Source organism: Engraulis encrasicolus, chromosome 5, assembly GCF_034702125.1.
Source record: "Engraulis encrasicolus isolate BLACKSEA-1 chromosome 5, IST_EnEncr_1.0, whole genome shotgun sequence".
In the NCBI taxonomy this organism is placed as follows: domain Eukaryota; kingdom Metazoa; phylum Chordata; class Actinopteri; order Clupeiformes; family Engraulidae; genus Engraulis; species Engraulis encrasicolus.
In genome coordinates, this window is record NC_085861.1 from 57589078 (window position 1) to 57616051 (window position 26974).

General features: G+C 42.1%; 1 protein-coding gene across 1 annotated transcript in view; it reads right to left on the reverse strand.

Moving 5' to 3' along the window:
• Positions 1-819: 819 nt before the first annotated feature.
• dhx16 (DEAH (Asp-Glu-Ala-His) box polypeptide 16) overlaps positions 820-26974 on the reverse strand; it is a 28980-nt gene continuing 2825 nt past the window's right edge. Inside the window, exons 4-22 of the mRNA XM_063199808.1 lie at positions 26426-26600; positions 26217-26273; positions 25853-26107; positions 25321-25569; positions 18521-18643; positions 18126-18194; positions 17384-17494; positions 16629-16744; positions 15407-15617; positions 14831-14929; positions 14024-14176; positions 12875-13015; positions 10744-10906; positions 10190-10308; positions 9665-9732; positions 8237-8399; positions 7050-7211; positions 6063-6236; positions 820-1469 (exon numbers count right to left, since the gene is read on the reverse strand). Of these exons, the coding sequence (XP_063055878.1) occupies positions 1341-1469; positions 6063-6236; positions 7050-7211; positions 8237-8399; positions 9665-9732; positions 10190-10308; positions 10744-10906; positions 12875-13015; positions 14024-14176; positions 14831-14929; positions 15407-15617; positions 16629-16744; positions 17384-17494; positions 18126-18194; positions 18521-18643; positions 25321-25569; positions 25853-26107; positions 26217-26273; positions 26426-26600 (2737 nt within the window). The 3' untranslated portion in view covers positions 820-1340. The remainder of the gene's footprint in view (positions 1470-6062; positions 6237-7049; positions 7212-8236; positions 8400-9664; positions 9733-10189; positions 10309-10743; positions 10907-12874; positions 13016-14023; positions 14177-14830; positions 14930-15406; positions 15618-16628; positions 16745-17383; positions 17495-18125; positions 18195-18520; positions 18644-25320; positions 25570-25852; positions 26108-26216; positions 26274-26425; positions 26601-26974) is intronic.

Genomic DNA, 26974 nt, shown 5'->3' on the forward strand with positions numbered 1-26974 from the left:
ATAGGACAGTGAAGTTGGTGTCAGGAAGCGAGTGGGAATCGAACCCGGGTCAGCTGCATGGTAGATGAGTGCCCTACCAGTTGGCCATGGCAGGGTTGTTCCTCTGCCTTCTCGTGCTTGTGTGTGCGTGTTCCCCCAGGACTTGACTACCAGCTGGTGAGCCCTATCTGCCACCATCGTCAGCTGCTCTGCCAACTGACACACACACACACACACACACACACACACACACACACACACACACACACACACACACACACACACACACACACACACACACACACAATTCCCCCAATCCTGTAATTAACTCTGAGAAATGTGATGTACCTCGGTCCTCATCTGCCTGTACCGTGACCAGTTGGGGTACCTGTCCAGGACACAACTAGTTTTTGAGTAAAGCAGTTGGGAAGACAGAGTTCGATGATGTAAATGGCTCAATGACGGCCTGTCATTTGCTCTGCAGAGTATTCGACACATCAAGAGGTTTTTGTCTTTGTGCTATGGCTACCAGAGTAAAACATTACTGTTTATCTGTCTTCAATGTTGTACTGAATTTGAGAGTAAAAAGAAATCTGTTTCTGTTTAGGGTTCATATTAGTATTAGTGTGTTTTTGCAGCCCATCTGTGTGTAATGTCAATACGTTAGAACTGACAGCAGTTGAAGACGGCACTAATAAAACACTTCACAACTACATGCATGTTCATTTATCATTTCAAGAAATGGAATGGAATGGAAATGGAAGAAAGTACACTGTAGTGCTTTTTACTGAAGGTGGCATTGTTGCAAAAGATTACAATGACCGAGCATGAGAAATGTAGTGTTTTCAAATATTTGAGTTATTTATTTGTGTATTCTTAAGAAAGCAGGTTGTTTCCGGGGTCTGGCAAGCCCCACTGCACCCCTGCTTTTGTATAAAACGGCAAACTCAAGGTACATACAAAAATAATCCATAGACTGAAAACACCTTATTCATTAGAAAGTCATCAAAATAATTCAACAAGCATCTGAATGAAACAACCAAAGGTCAGTCTCTGCTGTTTTTGCCTTCTATTTTTTTATGTAAATTTCTTCCCAGTCAGATTGCACATCCAAATTCTTTTGGCCGGATGCAGGGTCAAGGCATAAAGTTCTTGTAGGGTAAGGAGGAACCACACACCGATGAGCTCCCGTTTTAATCAATTTTTTAATTTATTTCTGAGCTGGTTTGAGCCACCACAGCCCTTCTTCAGACTACGAGACATCATGGAAATACAGTATAAATGGAGTAAAAAGGGAGCCCATCGATTTGCAGTTCTTCTTTACACTGAATGTCCACTCCTTGAAATACCCATCATCCTGGTCAGCCCAGCTCGTCACGTGTCTTCCCTTGCTTGCGTGGCATCTTTTTGCTACTGCTGTCCTCCAGCTCTTTGTTCTTGTAGTAGTGAGGCGCCACCTCCAGCAGCCATCCGCTGTCAATCTCAATCACCTGGAATTAGATTAGATTATACTCAACTTCATTATTATTATTATTATCATCATATATAATACTATAATCTCAATCACCTGGAATTAGTAGATTACACTAGATTATACTCAATTTCTTCACACACGTGACAAAGTAACAAAATGCAACAATACAGAATATCAAATGCACTGCACTCTGATATGACTCTCGATCACCTGTGATTAGATTACAGGTACATTAGATTAGTGTTTCTCAATGGGGGCTCTACAGTCCCCCATGGCCGTTAGGGATCCCTTGGGGGTGTTATGAAGGCTGCAGCTGAGAGAGGTTGGTGGGTCCATTGGGGGGCATTCGACCATTTTGTTTTTTAACACTAAAGGGGGTGTTGGGAGGCTGGAGGTTGATAAGGTCAAGGGGGCGTTTGTTCAAAAAAAGTTGAGAACCACTGCATTAGATTATACTCAACTTCATTACACACATAGAGTAACAAAATGCAACAATACAGAATACAAAATAGACACCACTCTGATATGAAGTTTTGGTAATACTGCACAGCATGTCATGTTTCATTCAAAAACTGTACAGATGAGGTCTTGGACATGCAATCACCCAGTCACTATCTGTCAGCACCTGTCATGTTTCATTTACCTTTTTGCCAGCCCTCTTGTGGCCCATTTGTGTACTACCTTGCCCATGTGGCCCTGGCGACGCCTGGCCCAGGCTACGCCCTCCTAATGATGCTAAATTAGTCAGGCCAAGAGCAATGCAAGTACTTTCAAGGGCTGGGGAACTCAACCCACTTTGCCGGGAAGCAATCAACTTTCAGCAGCTCCAATGGCCCTGGGTAGAGGCATGTTCAAGGCAGTGATGTGGTTTAAGCAGACGTTCTATTGGGACTAAGAAACTGTTTGGATTAAACTTCGGCACAGCCCTTTCTGGCATCGACCAATAGCAAACCGAGAGAGGCGGGTTAACCATGCCGGTTGGAAACGTTATTCATCATCTTGTTAGTCACTCAGACCAGAATCTCAGTACGAGATTTGAAAGTCGATGATAAATCAGGGTATCCCTGAACTGCTTCTCTGATTTCCTTGAATTCTGCACTTAGTCCGGCAGCCAAAAGCCAAATATCAGCCGAACCCAGTTTCGTCTGATAAAGTTTTTTTCTTTGCAGTTTGTGGTTGCCTAAGGTGTACCTATTAAGATTCCAGACGATGCCCGGTGATATCCCTTGAGCATTTTCAGATATTGAGCCTTTTATGCTTGATGTGCTGCAGCCATAGATTACAACAGTGTTTGGCTCCCAATTCATGTTATGCTGACCAAATACCCTATACCATACTTATTTTGTGTTTGCTTACATGGTAGGATGTGTATAAGAACAGGTGGTGAGGTATGGACATCAGTGGGGGTGGGGTCATGCATGTTTGGGGGCGGGGCATTCACCCAAAAAGCCTGATTTTCCAAGTCGGAGACACAAAGGCCAACATTTCGCCAAACGTGGCTTTATATCTCATAGTGGGTTGTTTGGTTAGTTGTCCATCACTTACCCATCAGGATAAGAGTGGGTGATGTGCCAATTTCAGATATTAACCCTTTCATGTTGATTTTGCTGCAGCCATAGCCCACAAGCTTTTGACAGCTTCATAACTGCACTATGATTAACCATAGAGCATACTGGGTGGTAGGCCTGCCACATCAAAGTGGAGAAAGTGTCCTCGTTCCAAATAAATTTTAGACAATTACAGAACTAGCTGTTTGTCAAGCAGAAATATGTAACATTTAGGCGAATATTGGTGGTGTCAGCTCAGACATACCCAGAAAGGATTACTAATTCAACACAGAATTTCACCATTTCGTACATTGCTATTTACTCTTCCTGTGCTGTTGTAACACAAAATAAAAATTGTAAGTAATAATTACATAATTTTTGGCTGATTATTTGTTTGCCTACAAAGTACATAATTTCAGTGGTCGTATTAACATGGAAAGAGATAAAATTAAAAATGTAAATCCACAAAATGACATTGTAATTGACCTTTTACCAGCCCATGCCATATCAGGGTGTGACACTGCGGCATCCTATTTTGGTATTGGTAAAGGCTCTGTTATCAAGACCCTAAAAGCTGGATATCACTTGACATCAATTGGTAATGTGCTGGCACCATTCCAACAACTTTCCAGTGAGGCCACTAACTTTGTGTCGGCATGTTATGGCATTCCAGACAGTATCAGCATGTCACATACAAGGTTGGTGGCATGGGGAAAAATAATGGGAAAGGTCATTTATCTTCACCTAACCTGGCTGCTCTTCCACCAACAACAGAGGCATTTCTTGAGAATGTGAAAAGGGCTCATTTTCAAGCAATATTGTGGAGGACATTGGTTCACACTCCACCTGAACTATCTCCTGAAGCATTTGGATGGAAGAAAGACCCATGCAACAAAGCACTGATACCAATAAGTGTTCCAGAAAATGTCAGAGTGGCACCAGACTACATTTTACAGATGATTAGATGTGGTTGCAAGAGTAAAAGCCCCTGAAATTCTAAGAAATGTAGCTGTGCTGTAAAGAGTGTGCCTTGCACCATTTTCTGTGCATGTTTTCGGCTGGGATGCTGCCGAACCAATGTTGTGTGAGTGTGTGTGTGTGTGTGTGTGTGTGTGTGTGTGTGTGTGTGTGTGTGTGTGTGTGTGTGTGCGTGGCGTGCGTGCGTGTGCGTGTAGTGTAGGCTATAGGTGTAGACAGGTCTTTCTGTGCGAATTTAAATGCATGTACATGTCTTATTTGATGGCTTTATGGACTTTTAAGTGATCATTTAATACCAGTCAGGATACACTGGATTGACTTAATTTTTTGACTCAACAGTATATATAATGTATAGCTGTTTTCCTATGTTTAGACCTCTCTCTCTCTCTCTCTCTCTCTCTGAGCGTGCGGTACTGTATGTTGCAGTGTATATAGGTCTTTCTGTGTAAATTTAAATGCATGTACAGATCTTATTTGATGGCTTTATGGATTTAAGTGATCATTCAATACCAGTCTGGATACACTGGATGTATGTCATTTCTTTACTCATCTTTTGGAACAGCCAACGACCGCTCACCAGTTACCCCCACACTCTGTTGTGTCTGGGGGGGGGGTGTTCCTTTTATGTTGGCTATTTGTGGTAGGCTACCTACCGGCGATGTTGTCATGTATGTTGTCATGATGTGATGTTATGCAGGATCTCATAATGCACAATCCGTTCCATACTTTACAGTCTTATTCTAAGCAATGTTGTGATTTTTTTTACTGAGGCATTTGTTGATTTGTCATTCACGACCTGATTTATATAACTAAATGCATAAAAATAGGCCGAAATCGCATTTTTTAAGGTTATTAGCAGTATTTTCTCTGTACTTGGATAACAAAAGGAGATAGCCACAATTAACCACAGTAAATATTCTTGTAGTACGATATTAACAAAATAAAGAAGGAATTTTGAAGCTGGCATTTTCAGGTGGTCAGATTCATTTCATCAAAATATATGCAAATTAGTGCATATTTAATTAGATAATAGCCTAATTAGCATATTTAAACATAACATATAGAAAAATTGTAATACATTTTTTTCTCCAATTCATACGAGTAATCATCTGATAAAGTTTCATATTGATATCTGCAAGTTAAAAAAAATACCCTATTCACCTACAGTGTCTCGCCTTATTTGTGGGATTGCTGTTATGAAAGGGTTAATTATTACCCCATATTGGGTTTGTTTCAATAAGGGCAGTGTTAAGGCAGTCCAATGTGATTGTTTTTCAGGTAATATAAGCAATTTGGTACATTTTGTAACATTATTCACATATATTAGGTGTCTTTAGTTTTTTTGTCATAATCTGCCTTTATGGGACAATAAAGGCTCAAAATCTGGAAATGCTCAAGGGATATCACCGGGCATCCTCTGAAATCTTAAAGACTTGCCTAAAATCTATGAGATAAAGCAAAAAAAAAAACTTTATCGAAGAAATCTGGGTTCAACCCCACGGCTCCCGGACTAACTGCCAAGCTCATTTTTTTGCATTTTTGTGTTCACAAGTGAAGATTTGTGACTTTTGAACTGCCCAACTGGCTGAATATTTTTTTAGTGACTTTTAAACTGCCTGTGAAGATTTTGCTTGTGCTGAACTTTGAGTTTTTCCCTGAGTTTCTTTGGACTACTATTACTGAGACTGAGAGGCACATCTTATCACCAGACAAGGCAGGCAGCCGCTTGGGGGGCCCCAATCCCCAAAATGGTGAATGACGTTACTACAGTTGTGGTGGTTTCGCTTCAAATGTTAATTTCTTAGATTTAATTTTTTGCTTGGGGCCCAAGCTGACCCTAGAGTCGCCTCTGCTGAGACCTCTGAGTTGCTGTTTTTTTTTTGGATCCTCTGAATTTTGCCTTTTCTGTTGATTATTTGGACTAAACCTAATTTTGCACCTCTAGGTAGTTCCCTTTTGTCATATTTTTGTCTCAGCCTGTGAAAAATGAAATCTCTGCAGGAAACTGCAATTGGGTCTCCGAGTCTCTACTGTAACAGCCCCGGCAGTTAAGACAGGAACGTGTTGAGAGAGAGGGCACACACCTGTCTCATGAACTCTTTAGTAGTGAAGACGAGTTCGTGGTAGATGAGCCAGCGTGGCTGTTCCTCAAACAGGGAGCTGTTGGGGTGCACGTATACGGTCTGCTGATGCTTCACCGTTTTGTAGCCTCCTTTACTGAGTCGCGCGGTGTGGTAGAAGTAGCCCGCTGTCACAGCCTGCCGTGGAAAAATAACACAACACAACACTGATTTCTTTTAACATGCCTTTCCCCTTTCCCCCATTGAGACAGCTTTTGTTAGTCAAAATAAGACAGTACTTTTTGTTAAAGGAGAATTGCGCCTAAGTTCAACATGCATACAGTTGTATTGTTCATGCTACCCTTAACTTGTCAGTACCTGAAGACACAACACTGTTTTGTTCAACACTTTTGGGATGATATTTCTGGAGTATGTTGAGATGTGTCAAAGGTTTTTGCAAACGAGCCATGCCCCCAGTTAGCAGACTAGGATCTCAGATAGGCTGAACAAAAATTACTTCATTTTTGGGTAATGACAAGTCATGGGTAGCATAAGCGATACACCTGCATGATGAAATTTTAACACATATGATTTTACATTTTCGGTTCCCATGCGCTGACACCTAAAAATGAAATTTTGGAAACTCTGTCATGAACAGAACTGCTATGGATGATAATAAAAAAGCATTAAAAGTCATGATCTGGGTATTCAATCTCTAGACATTTAATCACAACAGTGTTTAGGTATTAGTACTACATTGGATCAAATCATGCATTCCAGGTGGGTATACAAAGAACATGGTTGTCCTTAGTGATAAACCAGGCTTAGTCAACCAACTGCTAATAGATATACTTAAAGGCATTATTCGTTAGGAAAATGAGGGCTCCAGTCTCTTCTATTCGATGATTTACCTCTACCACAAGGCTAACTTAACCTGGTTTACTACAGAACCAGCTTCTTAGTATACCCCCCCTGGTAAGTCAATGTTTGTATGCGGGAATGACGGCACACCTTGCGGAGAGGTACGGTGTCTCCTTGCGCGCTGCAGAGCTCCACCTCGATACGGTCCATCAGCCCTTCCAGCTGCTCGCGGACGTCCCTTGCCCGCTTCATGGAGCGGTACTGGATGAAGTTCTCGTAACACCACTGTGTAGAGTAGCCACTCTCCACCCACTGAGAACACATGGATACGCTTAGTCAGGGCAGTGTTTTGTTTTCTGGAAATAACCTCCCCTTGAGTTCAATAATTAAGGTTTGTTCTTACAAACTCTTGTTGTTACATTTGATTATATTACATTACATTACACTTAGCTGAGGCTTTTATCCAAAGCGACTTAGTTATTTTATTTATTTCAAATCTTTTTTTATTGACTTAGTTATTTTAAGTACAGGCTATTGGTTACAGTGTCTCTGGAGCAGTGTGGGGTTAGGTGTCTTGCTCAAGAGGTCACCACAGCCATGGGCTGTGTCTCAAATGGCGCACCTTCGTCAGTGCACTGACAGTCAGTGCATAGTGCACACAGTGCACTGAGGCCTTTAGTGCATAGTGTCGAGGAAAAATGTGAGCACTATGCACTGTGCCCTCGCTGGAAGTGATGGCTGAGCATGCCATTAGCTTGCCAAAATATGAGTTGGCCACTGTTTACAATGCAAAGTGTCTGGTGCTTGTATTTTCATGTCCTTCACCCCAAAGGACAACAGTCACACATACAATACTTTGATTGGCATGTAAAGGTTGGTGTCCCATCAACATTACTTACAGAATTAGGAGACTGTTGACCAAACTCTTCTACTGAACTGAATGCCACATTTCCTTCCTGTCATTGTCAACATGGCCGCCGTTTAGTGCGTGCAGTGTCCATCATTCAAGCACTGCATTTTTCCGCCATTGTTAGGGAATCATCCTGGCACTTTCAGTGCACTGGCTCAATTGAAATTTTCAGCGTGAGCGCCCTAGGCACTGAAAAACAGTGCCCGAAGTGCACAAGTGCAGCATTTGAGACACAGCCATGGAGTGAGATAGGGAGTGGAAGGGTGGGATATATATTTTGCTGACTTAATACTTTTTTGTAGTTGTTGAAGTCATGCAAGTGATATCAGCCATTGAGGAGATCAGCTCTCCAACAGTCTGAACAGGAACGATCACCTCAGTGTGTGTGTGAGGTGACAACACATGACTAAATGAAGTTCACACTCACCTGGGTGTAGACATTGAGCAGCACCAGATGGTCTCCTCCTGGAACGACAAAGTTCTGGCGCGCGTTATCAGCATGGACCACTTTGTCTTTGGGGCGGTAGAAGATGGAGTTATTCACAGAGAGCATAGCGGCAATGGTCAGCGCCTCTTCGGAACACTTGTACCTGCAGAAGAGAAAGACAATTAAAAAACAAAGACTGCAGATGGAAATTAGCTTTAAGCTACAATTAAGTAAAAATCATGTCTTCAAGTTGTATAACTAATGAATTTTGTATATGGTTCCCGTTTCAAATGAACAAAAGAAATGAACGTCACTAAATTCTACTCAAATCTTGTTACTCTGGTGATGCTGTGATGCACAAATAGGTTGCACGCCCATGTTGACCCAGGTTTAATCTCAGCCTCTCTCTCCCACTTACCACTTACTTCCTTTCATCACCGTCAACGTATTTATCTAAATGTAAGCGATACTGCACCATTTCTGCTCATTTTACATCTGCCTTTCAGTTTAACCTTTCTCCTGTATTTCCAGCCATTCTCTGAGTCTGGCCATGCAAATTCTACCTCCACGCTAAGCATATATAACTGAATCTTTTGATTAACTCATTAGCCTGATGTGGCATATACGTTGTTTGACTTTTATCGACCTTTCTACGCTGCATTCAGCCTCTTGAGATTTGAGGGGAATGAACGCATGCAAGGTGAGAGTCCTAGCTTTTAAATGCAACTTATTTCATGTCTTTATGTGATTCAGACGCTGAGATATTTAGGTTTTAATAGGCAGAGGGCACCTTTTCAGCAGGTGTTTTTTGCAGGTGCCTTAGGCTAAAATGGGTTAAGCAATAAGCCACGAGCTGTAAAACTCCCCTTGCCCGTTATAAATTAAGCACAAACCCACAGACTCAAGTGGCTTATTACTTATCTAACACTGTTGCATTGAATTGCTGACAATATTTTGTGCTGTAATGACAATTAATTCGCCTCGCATCGTTCAGTTGAGGAAGTGATTGGTTACCGCAGCAACATCACTGGGTGTGCACATGTTCATTGTGCTGCCAGACACAAACTTTGTGACAAAACTCAGCAAGGTGACATGCATAGAGGAATGAAATGTCTTTGCAATTACACTGATTCCCCAATTAGAAATAGTGCAAAGATATGCTCTTCCTTTAGTGTCCCTTCCCAAACTGCACCAGATTTTTGTTATCAACTTAGCCACAAGCATTTAAGTTGCCCATGCCCACGTATAGAATCTTCGTCTGGAATGATGTGCCAATCACAATCAAGAACCAGAGTGTTGTTAGGTACTCAATTATTTAAGTCAAGGGGAGGTGTTAAATGAGCTTATTTACAGAAATGGTGCAGTATCGCTTTAAGGCAAAATAGAAGTAATTAATAGAAATAAAAATGTGCTAGTGTTTGCACTTACTGTTCTGAGGCCAGGATCATTTTGCTCAGCATGGGGTCCACGGGGAGTTCCGCCATCCTTCTGCCGAGCTTGACAAGACATGCAGAAAGGGCAGATCCATTCATTAGACAAGGCAATCAGATGTGGCAACCAGACACTGAGGTGGGTGGGGGTTGGGTTGTAGGGGACACTCATGTGAGTGATTTGTTTACTGTATCTATGCGTTTGATGTTCTATATCGTTTCTCCTGACTGCCAGAGGCGGTGCTTACAGCATGGATATCCATCACACGGAACGTGCATGTTGAGTATTTAATAACAACAATTTCACTTGTGACTTGGGTGACGTCACCTGGTGACCCCGGGGTCGGGGTCAAAAGAGCGGTGCACCCAGGGAATACCTCTTGGCAAATCTTCTTGTGTACACTCCGAGTGACTGCCAAGCTCTGGCGGTCATCCGAAACTCATAGAACCGTGGTTACATACATAACCTTTGTTTTAATTGTACATGGTCCATAATTAATTGAAAACTGAATTGAAGTCTTACCTTGGTGAGTTCTCCGAGGTGGTTGAGGGCACCCAGTGCATAGAGCTGCTCCAGAGCCAGAACAAGTGTCTCGTGGGGCGGAGGATCCATGAAGTCGAAGTGGATAAGGTCGTTTATTCCTAATGAATACAGATCAGGGGGCAATTAATGGAACTGAAACTCCCTTCTGTTGTTGACCAATAGACAGTGACTGTTAAGTTTTTGTGAAGTCAACATGGATGAGGCTACTAAACTACCATGGAACAAACAAACAAAAAACCCCTAAAAAGACCAAACTTAAAAAAGATACTTAAAAAGGTACACTGTGTGAGATTTTTAGTTGTTTATTTCCAGAATTCATGCTAGTACCCACTCACTAATGTTACCTTTTTCATGAATACTTACCACTAACATCAAATTCTAAGTTTTCATTATGACTGGAAAAATAGCACTTTTCATACATGAAAATCCTAGTTTGTGTTCATAGTGCGGCCTTTGGAGGACTTAATAAAATTTGTGGCCCTTCCAATGAAAACAGTTCCCCATTTAGCATAATTCATCATGTTTTTTCTCACCCAAGCTCTTCAGCAGCAGCACCACATTTCCAAGGTTGGTCCTCTGGATCTCAGGGACGGTGGTCTCCTCCATCTCATGTTTGAAGGCCCAGGCCGTGTAGAGGCGGAAACACTTCCCAGCAGCCACCCTGCCTGCCCTTCCGGCTCGCTGATTGGCTGAGGCCTGCGGTGATGGAATCACATAGATGAGATTCTACACCAGTGGTTCTCAGCCTTTTTTGAACAAGTGCCAACTTGACCTTATCATAAGCCTGCCAACACCCCCCTTAGTATTAAAAAATATCCTTCTCAACACCCCCCCCTGGGCAGGGCCGGATTAACACTTTCTGAGGCCCGGGGCTAATTACCCGGATGGTGCCCTTCATATCATGTTCTGACTTTCTGTGATTAATCGCGATTAATCGCATAGCGCGCGAAACCCAAAAATAATAATAAATCATAAATAAAATAAATAATACATAAAATAAAAATGTGTTTAAATTAATAAAATAAAATAATTAATAATAATTTGCATATGTACTGTGTAGATAACCTATGTAGGTCTAATATAATATTCCACAATGGAAATGTAGGCTATTTGCCAACCTATCAGTCTAAATGTAGTAGGCTATATGCCTATCCAATGTAGGCCAACTAATGAAACAAATTATTGCATACAATATTACACTAGGGCTATTTAAGATTGTAGGCTACTGAAACTGATATATTAGAAATTATAAACTCAAATTAGGATGGTCTACACTACATGGGCCTACAAGAAAAAAAAAACGTGTCACTTAAAAAAACTATATGTTAAAACGGCTTGCCATAGGCGTGCGTCTGTGAGATATGTCCCGCCTTCTCTCACTGTCAAAGACTCCCACCTTCTCTCTTATCTGTCGCTATTTTTAAGGTGTTTCAGCGACTAAAAACTAATTGACTGTCTGATGGCATTGACAGCAATTACATCTTTCAAAACAATAACGTTGACATGACTAACACTATCTTAAATGCTGACGAAGTTGCCGATGTCGCGAAATCATAGCCTACCATGTTGATGCAGCCTACTATGCACGCGCCGCGCCAAGTACGTAGATACCAAAAGGTTGCGTGAGGAATGTAATATCTCGCGGTTCGCTTTTTGATCAGGGCTTTAGTAGCCTAAGTCCGCGTGGCGTTATTGACAGCTGATAGACAGCCAGCACAACAGTACCCTTTTCATGCTGACCGTACAATAGACTAACCTTGCGAGCTGCAAAGGCGAGCCACATGCTGCTCGAGAGTTGCGCAAGGAGGACCAGAACTGTGTAGCCTACCGAAAAAAATCTTTGCTGGTGGTAGCTGCTACAGCAGGCTGACTACTCCACAGGTTGGTTAATTTGGGTGTTTTCTGTAATAATTCTTTGGCTCTTTCCTTTTTTATTTCTACTAATTTTCGTTTTTTTTGGTCCGCTCTCCTGTTTCCTATGGCTCGACATTTTCGCTCGTTTTCTTTTTTTTTTCTTCTATTATTTTTTGTCATTTGACATTCCGCGACCGGAGGCCCCCCCTAGCGGTGATGCCCGGGGCTGCAGCCCGTTCAGCCCATTCTATAGAGACGGCCCTGCCCCTGGGGCTCCCCAACGCTGTAGAGGCACCGTTGAGAAACACTGAGGGCTCTAGTGATGGAATACTTGCTTGGATTTCAATTTATTATTTTTATATAGTGTATGTCTTTCCATTCTTCATTATCCAACAGTACTTCCTACCTTTCCTGACGGACTGTGTTTTTTAGGTTCTGTATTTGTTTAGTATATATCTGTTTGTAATGTGGGAAATTAATACAAAAGAATTGCCCAAACAGGGTACAGGGACCACTGCTGCTACTACGCCTACTACTAGTACAATTTTATTAAATATTGAGAAAAAATATTAGGTAAGGGTATTAAGTGTAGCTTTGACATAGTGTAGCTTCAAATACTTAAACAATAAAACTTCAGTTCTTGATCATCATTATTCCCCCCATTGAATTGCATGTGTCACACAAAAACATAAACTAGCTTGCAAAGTTTTAATTTTCAAGGGGCGTTCGATGCACCCTATTGTCCATGCCTTTTGTTGCCATAAATTTCCCTGGAGGTCACTTGCTGGCAAAATAAATGGTTGGGCTTACCCGTGAACACGGTGTGACGATGAGGGACTCCATTCCTGTGCGAGCGTTGTAGCTCTTCTGCTTACAAAAGCCGGGGTCAATCACATAGATGATGCCATCAATCGTGAGGGACGTCTCTGCAATATTGGTGGCCACCACAACCTACAGGGGTTAGACAATGAAACTGAAACACCTGGTATCTGTATATATAAACATTGAAGACTTAGGAAGCAGCTGTACAATATAAGTAGGACTTCAATATCTATACGTCTGGCTGGACACGGACACGGACACACACACCTTCAATCAAAAAACAATTTTCTAATATGGCAACATATTAGACAATAAACCTTTTTGAATCTTGAATCTTGAATATGGACACCAGCACTCTATGGACTGGCTGAATAGTGAGGACTGACAATGGAACAGTAGACCCTCAATGATTTTTCGAGTTTAAATAAATAAAAAATAAATCAAATCAAGATGTAGCTTCTATTGGAATGCAAGGGTGATCAAAGTAAAATTGTGTGTGTGTGTGTGTGTGTCAGGGCTTGACATTAACTTTTTCACCCACCGGCCACTGTGGCTAGTGGATTTCCCGAGTCACTAGCCATTCAGGTATTCCACTAGCCACAGATTTTATATAGTTTTTTCCCTCTTTATCACAATACATCTAACCTCAGAAGATGATGCGCTAAAGTAAGATGAGTGTATAGCTTTCTACATGGAAGTATATCAAGCAAATAGAAACTGTGTTACTGAGCTTTTTCTTGAACTTAAATATAAACAAGGAACAAACAGAATATAGGCTCATTCGATGCCTATGTCATACCAAGTAATAAGCTGCCAGCCAAATTGGCTAGTGACACTGAAAATATTACTAGCCACAGCCAAGTTTTACCAGCATTTGGCCGGTTGGCAGGTGCCAGTGTCAAGCCCTGGTGTGTGTGTGTGTGTGTGTGTGTGTGTGTGTGTGTGTGTGTGTGTGTGTGTGTGTGTGTGTGTGTGTGTGTGTGTGTGTGTGTGTGTGTGTGTGTGTGTGTGTGTGTGTGTGTGTGTGTGTGTGTGTGTGTGTGTGTGCACTTGTGGTGTACTCTACGATGTAAAAGTCCACTCTTAATGATGAGACCAGTCCTCATGTGCCTTTGTCCCTTGTGACGACGGACTGACCTTGCGAGCTCCAGGCGGAGTGGGGTTGAAGATCTTGGCCTGCATGTCTGAGGGCAGGTTGGCGTAGATGGGCAGCACCATGAGCTCCGAGATCTTGGAGCCCAGACGTCGACAGCGATCTTGCAGGAGTTCACAGCACGCCTCAATCTCCTCCTGGGGGAGCAGGATATATCGACACAGGTCAGACTCAGGGCTTCAGGTGCATGTCCAAAACCAACTCATTAACTGGCACTCACTAAATAGTCTTTTTTTTAAATTACGGCGTCTTAACTGGCTTATGGAATGACATTGTTTGAATATAAAGGGCAAAAACACTCACAACATATTTAAATGTGTCCTGTATTTTCTTTTTTTTTAAAGGATTTTTTTTGGGTCTTTTACAACTTTATTTGAGAGGTGGACAGGAAGCGAATGGGTAGAGAGATGGGGAGGGGTCGGCACTCGGCAAATGACCCATACCGGGAATCGAACCAGGGTCGGCCGCATGGCAGGCGAGTGCCCTACCGGTTGGCCACGGCAGGGCCGTGTCCTGTATTTTCATCCCATTTTTGAGACTTATTGACCAAATTATTGATTGTGCTGTCACCGTGTTGACAGATCAGTCAGTTGACCATCCTGAAAGTGCTCGCCTCCAAAGATGAATCAATGAATACATGCATCTTTGGCCAAAATCTTCCCTTTCAAAAGTTATCGCACAAACAAAAAACTGTGATGGACGGATGCACATTCAGGACCTTCAAGTGGCGCAAAACAGAAACACACAGTAAAACCACAAACTGATTCCACCAGCGTCCTACTGATTCTCACCTGCCCCGTGAGAAACACTAGCACGTCTCCAGCGGGCTGTGTTACATGGATCTGCAGAACAGACACGACACACGCGTCAAGATAGTCCGCCTCTGGAGCCTACAGAATAGAGAAATAGAAACAAGAGAAAGACACATACAAAAGTCAATGTTAACACACCAAGAACCAAACGCGTCACCTTAGCTTTTTGATTTCAGCCACAATGTTCCATAATGTGTTGTTTACCGACTGCGAACCTCTACTAAGTTGCTTCTGCCAGATTTTTCAAAAAGGGTCATTTACACCATTAGGTGTGAATGATCACCAATGCTTTCAGATTCTGTGTTTATTTTGATAGAAAAGCTATTTCTAACTGTTTAGAAATTTCATTTTTTAGGGCTTTTTTGTCTTTAGTTATGACAGGACAGTGGAGGAGAGACAGGAAATGAGTGGGGAGAGAGTCAGGGAAGGACCAGCAAATGACCCGGGCCAGACTCGAACCCGGGTCGCCAGCGCAGTAACCCAGTGCCCCACCGCCTGGCCACGGCAGGGCCGCTTTACAGAGTTTCGACCGTAAAGTGCTCCAACAGCACCAACCTTGGTATAGAAGATGTCTACAGGGAATCTCCTGCCGGGTATCCGAAACACGGGTGCGTCGTCAAAGAAGCAGGAGAAACGCTCGGTGTCCAAAGTAGCGCTGGCCACCAGCACTTTCAGGTCCTCGCGGAAACGGGCGATATCCTTGATGAGCCCAAACAGGATGTCTGTGTGGAGCGTGCGTTCATGGGCTTCATCAATTATGATGACACTAGATTGACAAGACAAACAAAACAAACCAGTGACAAATGTGATTGGTGCATTACAATGACAAACAAGAGAGCTGCCTCCAACTACAATGCAGCACAGGGGTTCATGGATTTGGCAAAGGACAGAAAAGTTGGCCTCCCATTCTTATGTGCTCTAGGGAGTTTCACCCCGTGTATGTTTGGCACCCAAATGCCAATGGTTTTCAAAGTGGGTGGGCCGCGAGGGAGTGCTAGGGGTACCGCGGCACGTTAGCAGGAAAGGTATAACACAACAAAACAGGTAATGCACACCTAAATAACCCAACAATAAGATAACCATTATTCCCATTAGTTAAGAAGTGCATTATAATAATCTATTGCATTTCTGAACATAACTACCATAATTTTTTATACATCCCAGTATGGCACTGCCTTACAGACCCATGATCGAGACAGGGGTAGTATGGCACGGCCCATGCAAGGGGACCCTTGGCTGGAATATATGGGTATGTGGGTATATGCAATTTGCTCATGAGGACATCCTTGTCTACTACACCTCAGATTCCCTTGCGCGTTTTTGTCATCTGCAGTTCCGGGAAAGAAGCCAGTGCTAGCACATTCTACCCTCAGGTCGCATAGCGTGAGGACGCAACAAGTCATGAGATCTGAACTTTTAAACCCTGCCATACACTTGTACAGTGTGAGCAGGAGCGGAATACCTGCGGCTGAGAATATGGCACAGTGTAGGCCTGGCTTTGGAGAATATGGCACAGTGTAGGCCTGGCTTTGGAGAATATGGCACAGTGTAGGCCTGGCTTTGGAGAATATGGCACAGTGTAGGCCTGGCTTTGGAGAATATGGCACAGTGTAGGCCTGGCTTTGGAGAATATGGCACAGTGTAGGCCTGGCTTTGGAGAATATGGCACAGTGTAGGCCTGTCTTTGGGGAATATGGCACAGTGTAGGCCTGGCTTTGGGGAATATGGCACAGTGTAGGCCTGGCTTTGGGGTCTTGAAATTATTATATTTGCATACCTATAACTGGCCAGATCTGGCTCAGTGAGAAACTCTCTCAAAAGCATCCCATCCGTCATGTACTTCAGTTTCGTTCGCTCTGATGTGCAGTCCTCAAACCGAATGCTGTAACCAACCTTTAAAAAAATATATATTATTGCAGTCTGTACTGTAACATTCACTTTTGGATTACACTATAAAATTACACGTTATCGCAATATGTGACTGAGACATAACTCACAATAAACATTTTATTGATCTATATCCTGAAGCTGCTGTGGTGATTATGACAATGACTATGAACTGATTTTATTCAAGTCAATATATTTCTCTTTAAACCGAAATATCACCATTGAAGTAGAATTTCAACCAATTTCAACATGCCATTGTATTGCCTTGACAGTGCCCCAAGATGCAGCATTTTTTTTTTATTCAGTCCTTCCCGAGATAGCCTACTACATAGCCTGCTAATTGGGGACATGGTTTGTTTACATACTTTTTGTAACATCATACTTCAAATGCCATTCCAAAAAGATAGGGCTGTGTTGTAAGGTGTCTGTTCATGTGACACAACTTTTGTGATTATATTTGAGTGATTAAGTGAACACTTCAGACACCCCGTGCCGCCAGGATCGGGATCCAAGCAAGAAAAGTCAGGGTCAGCATGAGCAATACAGCTGATGAAATTGGACGCAATTCTCCTTTGAACATCCCATGATGATCACCAAGAAACTGTCACTTTAATTTCAGTTCAATACAAAAATTCAAACACTCACCTCATTCCCGAGCTTTACTCCGACTTCTTGTGCCACTCGTGATGCCACGGACATGGCTGCCACTCGACGAGGCTGCGTGCAACCAATCTTCAGCCCACCCGACGTGTACCCCTGCTCGTCACAGCGCACGTCAATCACATATGATTAGATCTTTTGGCAAAACTTTGATTTCTCATGCCGCACGCACACACAAATTTGACAAAGCAAAGCCATTCATTCCTATGAGGGAAACGAAGTGGGGCGAAAGCAAGCCAACAGGAGCAAAACGAAAATATTCGGCCAAGATGACTAATATTATGCAAATGAGAAGTGAATTTCTCCTGCAACAGCCGATCAAAACAACAACAACATAAATGTTTCAATCAATTTGATTCACCACTATGACCTGTTGACCGTTGAGTTTCCAGAATGAAACACTGAATTCTCTTTTCGCTTTGTTCGTTTCACCTGCATTTGTCCCTGGCGTCACTATGATGCCAAATACTCTTCGGGATTGTAACACAAGAGTTTGAGCAAAATTGTCGAAGAACTGGGGAAAAACTCCTATCCTCAAAGGGCAAAGCACCCTCAAATGACATTCAAACAAGATTTTATTTTGAACGGCCATTTCTGAAAACCACAGGCACAATACAAGCACCAACATCATTGCATCATGGATTTTAACATCATGCATGTAAAATAGGCAGAACTAACAACACTCAGTGGTAAAGTCACTGCTAGCAGTCTGCTTTGCCAGGCTCACCTCTTCCATGAGATACTGCGGGATTTGTGTTGTCTTGCCCGATCCGGTCTCCCCCTCGATGATGAGCACCTGGTGATCATTCAACAGCAACAATATAATTACAAGAGTTTCACTGCAAAATTTACAATGCAATAAACAATACAACATATACATAGCACAGTCTCACAACTATGAAGCTGACTCAAAGTGCTTTCAAAATACACACACAAAAACACCAGCTCTGGAGGCTGCCGTACGTCTGTTGAAAAAATACTGTCAATAAACTAGATTGTTAATGTTAAAAATTTCCCAAATGGATTCACACAATTTTGCAAGGAAACTCTTCACATATACAGTATTTTTACATTTTTAATATGACTTTGATTGCAACAGTGTAATAATAACATGAGCGGCACCTGGTGTTGTTCGATAGCAGAGAGCAGGTCCTCTCTGTAGGGGAAGACAGGCAGGCTCCGCCTCACCTCCTGAATAGACTGCTTCTGCTTCTCCGCCTGAGAGAGCTCTGGCTCAATGTCCTCCTGGAGGTTCAGGAATAGGAAGGAAGTGCAGTTATACAGCTCCAGGCCTTTTTATTAGAATACCATGAAAAAGTTGATTTATTTCCATAATTCCATCAATAATGTTAAACTGTCATGGATTGTAGATTCATGGCCCAGTTTTTTTAACTATTCCAATCATTATTTTTTTTCTTTTTATATATGTTGGCCTTCCAGCTCAAAAAAACCATGAATTGGGGAATTCGCATTATTAGAATATTGTTATAAAATCACATTTTTCTTCATCAAAATTCGGGTCACATTAAATCAGTTGAAATTTGGTACTTTCTACATAACATGCAATGGTCAATACTTGGTTAGGACATTCTCTGTCTTCATAATGGCCATGATGCGTTTAACATTGAAGTCAATGGCAAAAACAGTGCATGGGAGTTATGGAAGCCCAGATATCCTTGATGCTTTGCTGTCAGCTGTTCTTGTTTGTTGACCTGGTGCCCCACACTTCCCTCTTCAATATACCCGAAGATTTCCATGCCACGTTTTGGTGTTAACTCACCAGTTTAATTCTAACTCAACAGAAATTAAACCCCATTCATTTTCAATGGGGTTTAATTTCTGGTTATTTAGAATTAAACAGGTGAGTAGGCAACAAAACGTGGCATGGAAATCTACAGGGTATATTGAAGAGTGAAGTGTGGGACACCAGGTCAGCTATACAAGAACAGCTGACGGCAAAGCATCAAGGATATCTGGCCTTCCATTACTCCCATGCACTGTTTCTGCCATTGACTTCAATGTTAAACGCATCATGGCCGTTATTATTAATAATATTAAGACAGAGAGAGTCCTAACCAAGTATTGAACATTGCATGTTGTGTAGAAAGTACCACATTTCAACTGATTTGATGTGCACTGATGTGAAACAAATTTTGATGAAGAACATTGTGATTTTATTACAATATTCTAATGATGCGAATTCCCCAATTCATGGGTTTTTTGAGCTGGAAGGCCAACGTATATAAAAAGAAAAAAAATAATGGTTGGAATAGTTAAAAAACTGGGCCATGAATCTATAATCCCATCACAATAAACCCATCACAAAATCCGTCAGTGTATGGACAGACTCCTATAAGGAAGAATTGAGCGGTTGCTTTTACGCGACGGACTGGGACGTCTTCCATCAGGAGGAGAGTTTGGATTATAAAGTGGATGTGATCACTGACTACATACATTTTTGCGTCGAGACAGTGGTGCCCAAGAAAACTATAAAAATATACCCCAACGATAAGGACTATATTACCCCCGAGATAAAAGACTGCATTAAGCGCAAAAAGATAGCTTTCAAGAACAATGACCGAGTTGAGTTGAAAAGCATCCAAAAAGAACTCAATTGGAAACTAAGGGTTGCGCGCGAACAACATAGACTAAAGATCAGAGACACGTTCTTAACCAAGGATACAAAAAAGATGTGGGACTCTGTGAAGGACATGACGAATTTAAATAATAGGGCAAGGACACTTAATGTTTCCAATGAACTGGAGCGTGCAAATGAACTTAATGTATTTTATCAAAGGTTTGATACTGTGAATGTTGGGGATATGGCTTCAAGTACAACGTATAATGATGATGTAGGCATTGAACTAGTGATTGACATTCCTACGGTTGTGAAGGCATTTAAGGCTCTACATACAAGGAAAGCCAGTGGGCCAGATGGGATCTCCCCACGAATTTTACATGACTTTGCTCAGGAACTTGCACCAGCCTGGTGCCCACTGTTCCAGCTGTCTGTGGACATGCACATTATACCCTCAGCGTGGAAAAAAGCAATAATAATTCCAATACCCAAGCAGTGTTAATTTCGTCAACCATGACTATGACTAAAATATTTCGTCAATGCCCTTTTTTGATTTTCGTCATTTAGACTAAGACTAAATTGGGAAGGCAATGACTAAAATATGACTAAGACTAAAATTGATTTTCGTCATTGTGACTAAGACTAAGACTAAATTTTAAAAAGCTGACGAAATTAACACTGATATTAAATAAAATAGAGAAAAAGAGAACCAGTGTGTGAAGAGGTATTATTCTGTACAGTGTGATATATGTTAAAAAGAGAAGCAGTGTGCGGAGAAGGTTTATTCTCTACAGTCAATGATATATGTTAAAAGTGTGTGGAGAAGTTCTGTAATGTACAGTGTTGACTAAAATGACGAAAATGACTAAAAATTGACTGAGACTAAAATTGATTTTCGTCATTTAGACTACGACTAAGACTAAATTGGAAAGGCAATGACTAAAATATGACTAAGACTAAAATTTATTTTCGGCATTGTGACTAAAGGTGCCGGTATGCTTGCTGTGAGCTGTAAATTACGCGCGTCACCGCGAGCAACCGGCATCACATGCTTGCTTCAAAAGCAGTTGACTAAGACGCAAAATACTGGCGGACAAACTCAATGAGACGCTCTTAAAGTTGCTGTCATTGTCGTTTTCATCAGAAGCACACGCGTGGAACTGTGTAATCATTCTTACGATCGTCCCCAGCGAGTTTGAAGATAGGCCTATTGCACCTGAGGCACGTATTTGGCTGCCGTGTCCAACGCGCGCGAAATTGACATTAAATACGCATGTTAACGCGTTCATGAACGAATCGTGCACACGCTCGCGTATCTTGCAGCAAGCATACCGGCACCTTAAGACTACGACTAAATAAAAAAAAGCTGACAAAATTAACACTGTACCTAAGAAACCTTGTCCACGTGAGAATAATGATTTTAGACCGGTTGCCTTAACATCAGTGGTGATGAAAACATTTGAGCGTATAATGCTGGGGGAATTAAGAACACAGGTGCAACACCTTCTCGACCCCTATCAGTTTGCCTATAAGGATAGAAGGAGTACTGCAGACGCACTATGTACTACATCTCATCTTATAATTAAGCACCTTGAAAACACCAAGGCATATGCCAGGCTCCTTTTTATGGATTTTAGTTCTGCGTTTAACACAATTGTGCCTCATTTTTTTGTTAGAGAAATTACAAAGAATGCATGTCAACCCTATTATGATTAAATGGTATAATGCATTTCTCACAGATAGGACACAGCAGGTAAAAATTAACTCCACACTCTCTGACATACTCACAATCAACACAGGAGTCCCACAAGGTTGTGTGAGTTCCCCATTATTGTTCACATTATACACAAATGAATACACAAATCAATACTCAAACAATCACATAATCAAATTTTCAGACGACACAGTCATTCTTAGTTTACTGACACAGGACTCTGATGCTTCTGTCTACCAGTCAGAGGTAGACAAGGCTGTGTTGTGGTGCGAGTCGAATAACCTGGTATTAAATGTAAGCAAAACAAAAGAAATGATATTCGACCCCAGGTCCATAGGTAAACATGAATTTATCAATCTGAACGGGGAGCCAGTGGAGCAGGTCTCCACATACAAATACCTAGGAGTTGTATTTGATTCTCAATTAAAATGGGCTCAGCACGTTGAATTTTTAAGTGTGAGAATCAGCCAACGGATACATTTCCTTAGGAGGTTGAGAGTGTTTGGCATTGAAAAAGAAATAATGATGGCTTTTTACAGGGCTTCAATCGAATCAATCATCAGATATGGGATCGTGGTATGGTTTGGGAACCTTTCTGTGAAATTGAAAGCTGAACTACAAACTCTCATTAAGAGAGCAGGGAAAATAATGGGCATGCCCCCTCCCACATCACTGCAGGCCTTATTTGACGAAACAGTAAAAAGACAGGGTCTGAAGATCATAGAGGATGATGAACATATTTTGCATGGGGAATATGAGATACTGCCCTCAGGGAAGAGATACAGGCTACCCAACTGTAATACTAATAGGTTCAAATTTTCAATGGTCCCTTGGTCAATAAGGATACTAAATAGCAGGTCTTAGTGGTGCGCATGTGTGTGTGTGTGGGGGGGGGGGTGATACTTTTATGTAGCATTATACTTTTGTACATGCAGCATTATAGTTTTTATCTCCTGTATTTTATTTTATTATTATTATTATTATTATTTTTTTTTTTTTTTCTTTCTGAGCAATAGCTCTAGCTCAGAGTATGTGCAATATCTAGGTTTGTATATGCCTTTGGATGACTCAGGGCCAAACTGGAACGTTGGGTGTAACACTAACAATGGTCGTCTGTTACCTGTTTACATGTTTGTTTGTGCTTTGTGGTCTTAAGTCTGTCTATTGTGGTAATTTGATGTTAATTGTGAATCACACTTTCTCATGTCCATTCTGAATTTCTCTCCTGAAGAGACAATAAAGGATAATCTAATCTAATCTAATCCATGACAGTTTAACATTATTGATGGAATTATGGAAATAAATCAACTTTTTCATGCTATTCTAATAAAGTGGCCTGGAGCTGTTATACGTACAGTAAGTGCGTGTGTACATATGTATTTAAAACACATTTTAATGGGATTATTTACCCGACTGTACAAGCTTTTTTAAAAAAATGTATTTTTTATGGGCTTTTTCACCTTTATTTCCGATAGAACAGTGAAAAGCGACAGGAAGCGAATGTGGAGAGAGAGACGGGATAGGGATGGCAAATGACCCGGGCCGGATTCGAACCCTGGGTGCAACCCTTGGGCATGCCCAAATGTGGGGGCTTAAGGGGGATTCATACTTGGCGTGACTGGCGCTAGCCTCCTTCATACTTCACTTGCGACGATGACGCGCGCCGTCACGTGACCCAAAATGACGTCACACGCCGTAGCGCGAGCTGCCGTGGTGCGAGTTCGTGCACCCCACATTTTTTGTAACTTGGCGTGCGCCACCAGCGACCATGTAGTTAGGCAGACAAAGCAGGAGTTGCGAAGAGAGGCTACAGCTACTGTAGGCTACTACAGAATGGTTTCTGCATCATTTTGAGGATAATAAAATGTCCTAGAGAGTTATTTTATCTTTTCCCTTAAATGTTGTTCAGTGAAACAATTGTTTACTTTGTTCAGAAGCACGTTGTGTTCGGCGATCTATTTATAAATTCTGCCGCCAGAACAATGCTCTCACATGATCTTGGAATGATCTGGCAATGTAGGCTACAACAAAAATCTATGTTTCAATGTGGTAAGTCACAAGTCAGACGTTCAGTAGCCCTACAGCAGCCGTGTTTGGCTTTCTATTTTATACATCCGTAGAACCCACGCTGCGAGTTGCTAAAGATACTGCAGTTTCTCTCATGAACAGCAGAGGGCACTTCCGAAAATGCGAGCGAAAGCCTGTTTGAAGTATGAATAGTCTGGCGCAAGTGATGACGTCATTGATGGTTCTCGCGCCAAACGCGCCAAAGTGCGCACGTGAAGTATGCAGAGCCCTTTAGCGCGCTGCGCCACAGCGCCGCCCTGACTGGACAAGCTTAAAGGACCAGTTTGGTCAATTTCAACATGCAGTTGTAATGCTCACACTACCCTGGACTTATTACCCTGGACTTAAGGAAGGTTTTTTTTTCTTCAGCCTTTTCCGAGATCCTGGTCATTGTAATGGGGGCAGCTCTTTGTTTACATTTCATAAAAACATTTTTATTTATTCCCAAAAACATCCGAAAGGTTATACAACATCAGCAGACAACTAGCAAACAGCGGTACCTTATGGGAAAATATTTGGAGTAGGCCTATGTTCATTTAAAAAAAATGTAAACAAACGCTGCCCCCATTAGAATAGCTCATATCTCGGAAAGGGCTTAGCCGAAAAATGTGGCATAACCAGGTACTGACAAGTCAAGGGTAGCGTGAGCAATACAACAGCATATTGAAATTGACTGAACTGGTCCTTTAAGAGCGAATCATGCTGCCCTGGCAATTTGTGCCTTTTTGATTCACTCACGAGGGGCGACCAGGATTTCAAACAATTTTGATTTCCTTGCAACCATATGATTGCAGATAGCAACCTGGTTGTGAAATGAAATCGCTTGTCGTTTCCCCATGTACATTACACGATGAGAGACTCACCGTTGAGCTCCGATTGAGCCCAAAAAGAAAATCGGTCCGATTCCCAAAACATAGTACGTGCGACTGACAAATCGTGGCAAAATCTGTACAAAAACCGCACAGTGTCTGTCTTAGGTAAACGTTCTACACCATAGCTGATCACGTACCCTTCATTGTAAGTACCTAACCAGAAAGTAAAAGGCATTTTCCAATTTCCCCATCTTGGCCGATGGCGTTCCCTTCATTGTAGTTATTTAATCAGTAAAAGTACTGTATTTTCCACACCAGCCCTGATCCCATTCCCTTCATTGTAATTGTTTAAAGGGGCACAAGGTAGGATGACTTTGTTTGCGCGGTGCCCGTGGCATGCCTGTCTCAAAATCTACACCGTAATGAAAAAATGCTGTTCAAATAAACTTGCTGTGAGAATGCTTTTCATCACGGAATGCCAGCAGTTGATACAAATCTGAATACGGTATGTAAAGCGATCTTTTCGTATGAAAAGTGTTTTACATTACACTTGTTCGGATCGCTCTGTCAAAAAGTTGCATTTGGGGTTTTCTGACAGCCGATCGTGTAAGTGGTCGCGAGAGCCATCGTTCACTTACAAATGATTCACATAACCATCGGTTGACTCGGGACAGTGATTAATTAATCTTTTAATCCTACCTGGAGCCCCTTAAGTAAAGTAAGTAAAGTAAGTTTAAGGTATTTTCCACACCTTGGCCGAGCGGGTTCCCTTCATAGTGATGGCGGTGCTGACGAAGTTGATCATCTCCTCCTCCTCCAGAACCAGCTGGTACTTCTCCTGCTCCTCCCGCAGGCGCCGCTCCCGCTCCTCCTTGGCGCCAAAGTGCATGGTGGCCGTTTCCACGCGCGCCTCCTCCCAGCGTCGCTGCTCTCCGCCGCCTGCCTCGTGAGGACCCCCGCCTTCCTCCACGTCCAGCTCCAGGTCACGTTCCGGGGGGTTCTGATGAAAGCCATGAAAAAAAGACGTTACAAGGTTCATTAAGATTCAAAGGTTGAATTACTACCTTTTTTACAAACTGTTCTAGGAACCTAAATTCTCTAAACCTGTGTTTTCCCACCGTTTCTTGTCTCACGTACCCTCTAAGCCTTTTTTTTAATATATACCACGCATGAGTACCCCCTCAATATCTCTTCCTCTATCCGAATGTGACTATGCTCCATACATTTTTTTTATTATAAACTTATTGAGTGTTCCGTCTCCCATGGAGAGTTTCTGCTCTAACCTTCATCCTTGTCTCCTCGGGCATGTAGTAGCGGTTCTTCCTCTCCTCCTTCTCCTTGGCTCCGGCCTTCTTGTAGTCCTTTGCCAAGTCTCGAACCGTGCGCTTGTACTCCAGCTCCTTCCTCTCCCTCTCCGTGAGGTTGTCAGAGGAGAACAGGTATTCCTCATCAGCTATTTCGGCCTCCAGGTCTTCTAACTTCTCTGCTTCGCGTTTCTTTAGGTACTCAAAGCGAGACTGCTTTCTCAACTCGGGGAGCTTGATAAAAAAAGAGAGAATTTTGTCATGTTAGATGTCCATATATATATTACACACACAGACGAGTTGCTGTAACATTTTAAAAGTTAATTGAGAATATATTCTGTACCATTTTCTTCTGGTCATCGTCCGCCATCTTTAACCTCTTCTGAGCCTCCTCGTAAGCCTAAAGATAAAAATGGATTGTAAATAAGTACATGTCTGGGATTTCATTCAAAGTACCATCCTGATATATGACGGGTATATTATACAGCATACTGTATTGTAGTTGGGTATAATTGAAAAACAATCTAACCACAGACTACCAAGGAATGGCACCTTTTTGTCGGTCCTCTCCATAATGGTGCGCGTGTTCTGTTTGTCTTTCGCCTTTACGCGTTCAGCAAAAGCATCTCTCTCCTTCAGGTCCTCTTGGCGCTCTCTCTCCTCCCTTTCCCACTCCTCCTCTTGCTCTTCCATTCGCTCTTTCGTTTGGCTTTTGGTCATCTTGTCACTTGAAAAAAACAAAATCATATTAGTTCATTTAAATACGTAATCTAATTTTACATAATGGTAAAAGATTCAAGATGCAATGGAGTAATGTATGGTCTACTCAAGTAGCCAATAAAGCCCTGGACTGGTTACAGTATACAAACTCAGCTAACAGGGTCATGTAATGCACACAAAGCACTGCAAAATATCAATCTGAAACAGCTTCATTTGCTTCCCGTGAAGTCTCCTGACCTACAAAACACTCTACTTGCTAACCAGTACCTCTCAGAACTCTTCCAACCCTTATGATTTAAGGCAGGGGTGGGGAACCTTTTTCATTCGAGGGGCCACTTCATATTCTACCAAGGGCCGTAAAAGTCCTTTGAGGGCCGTACT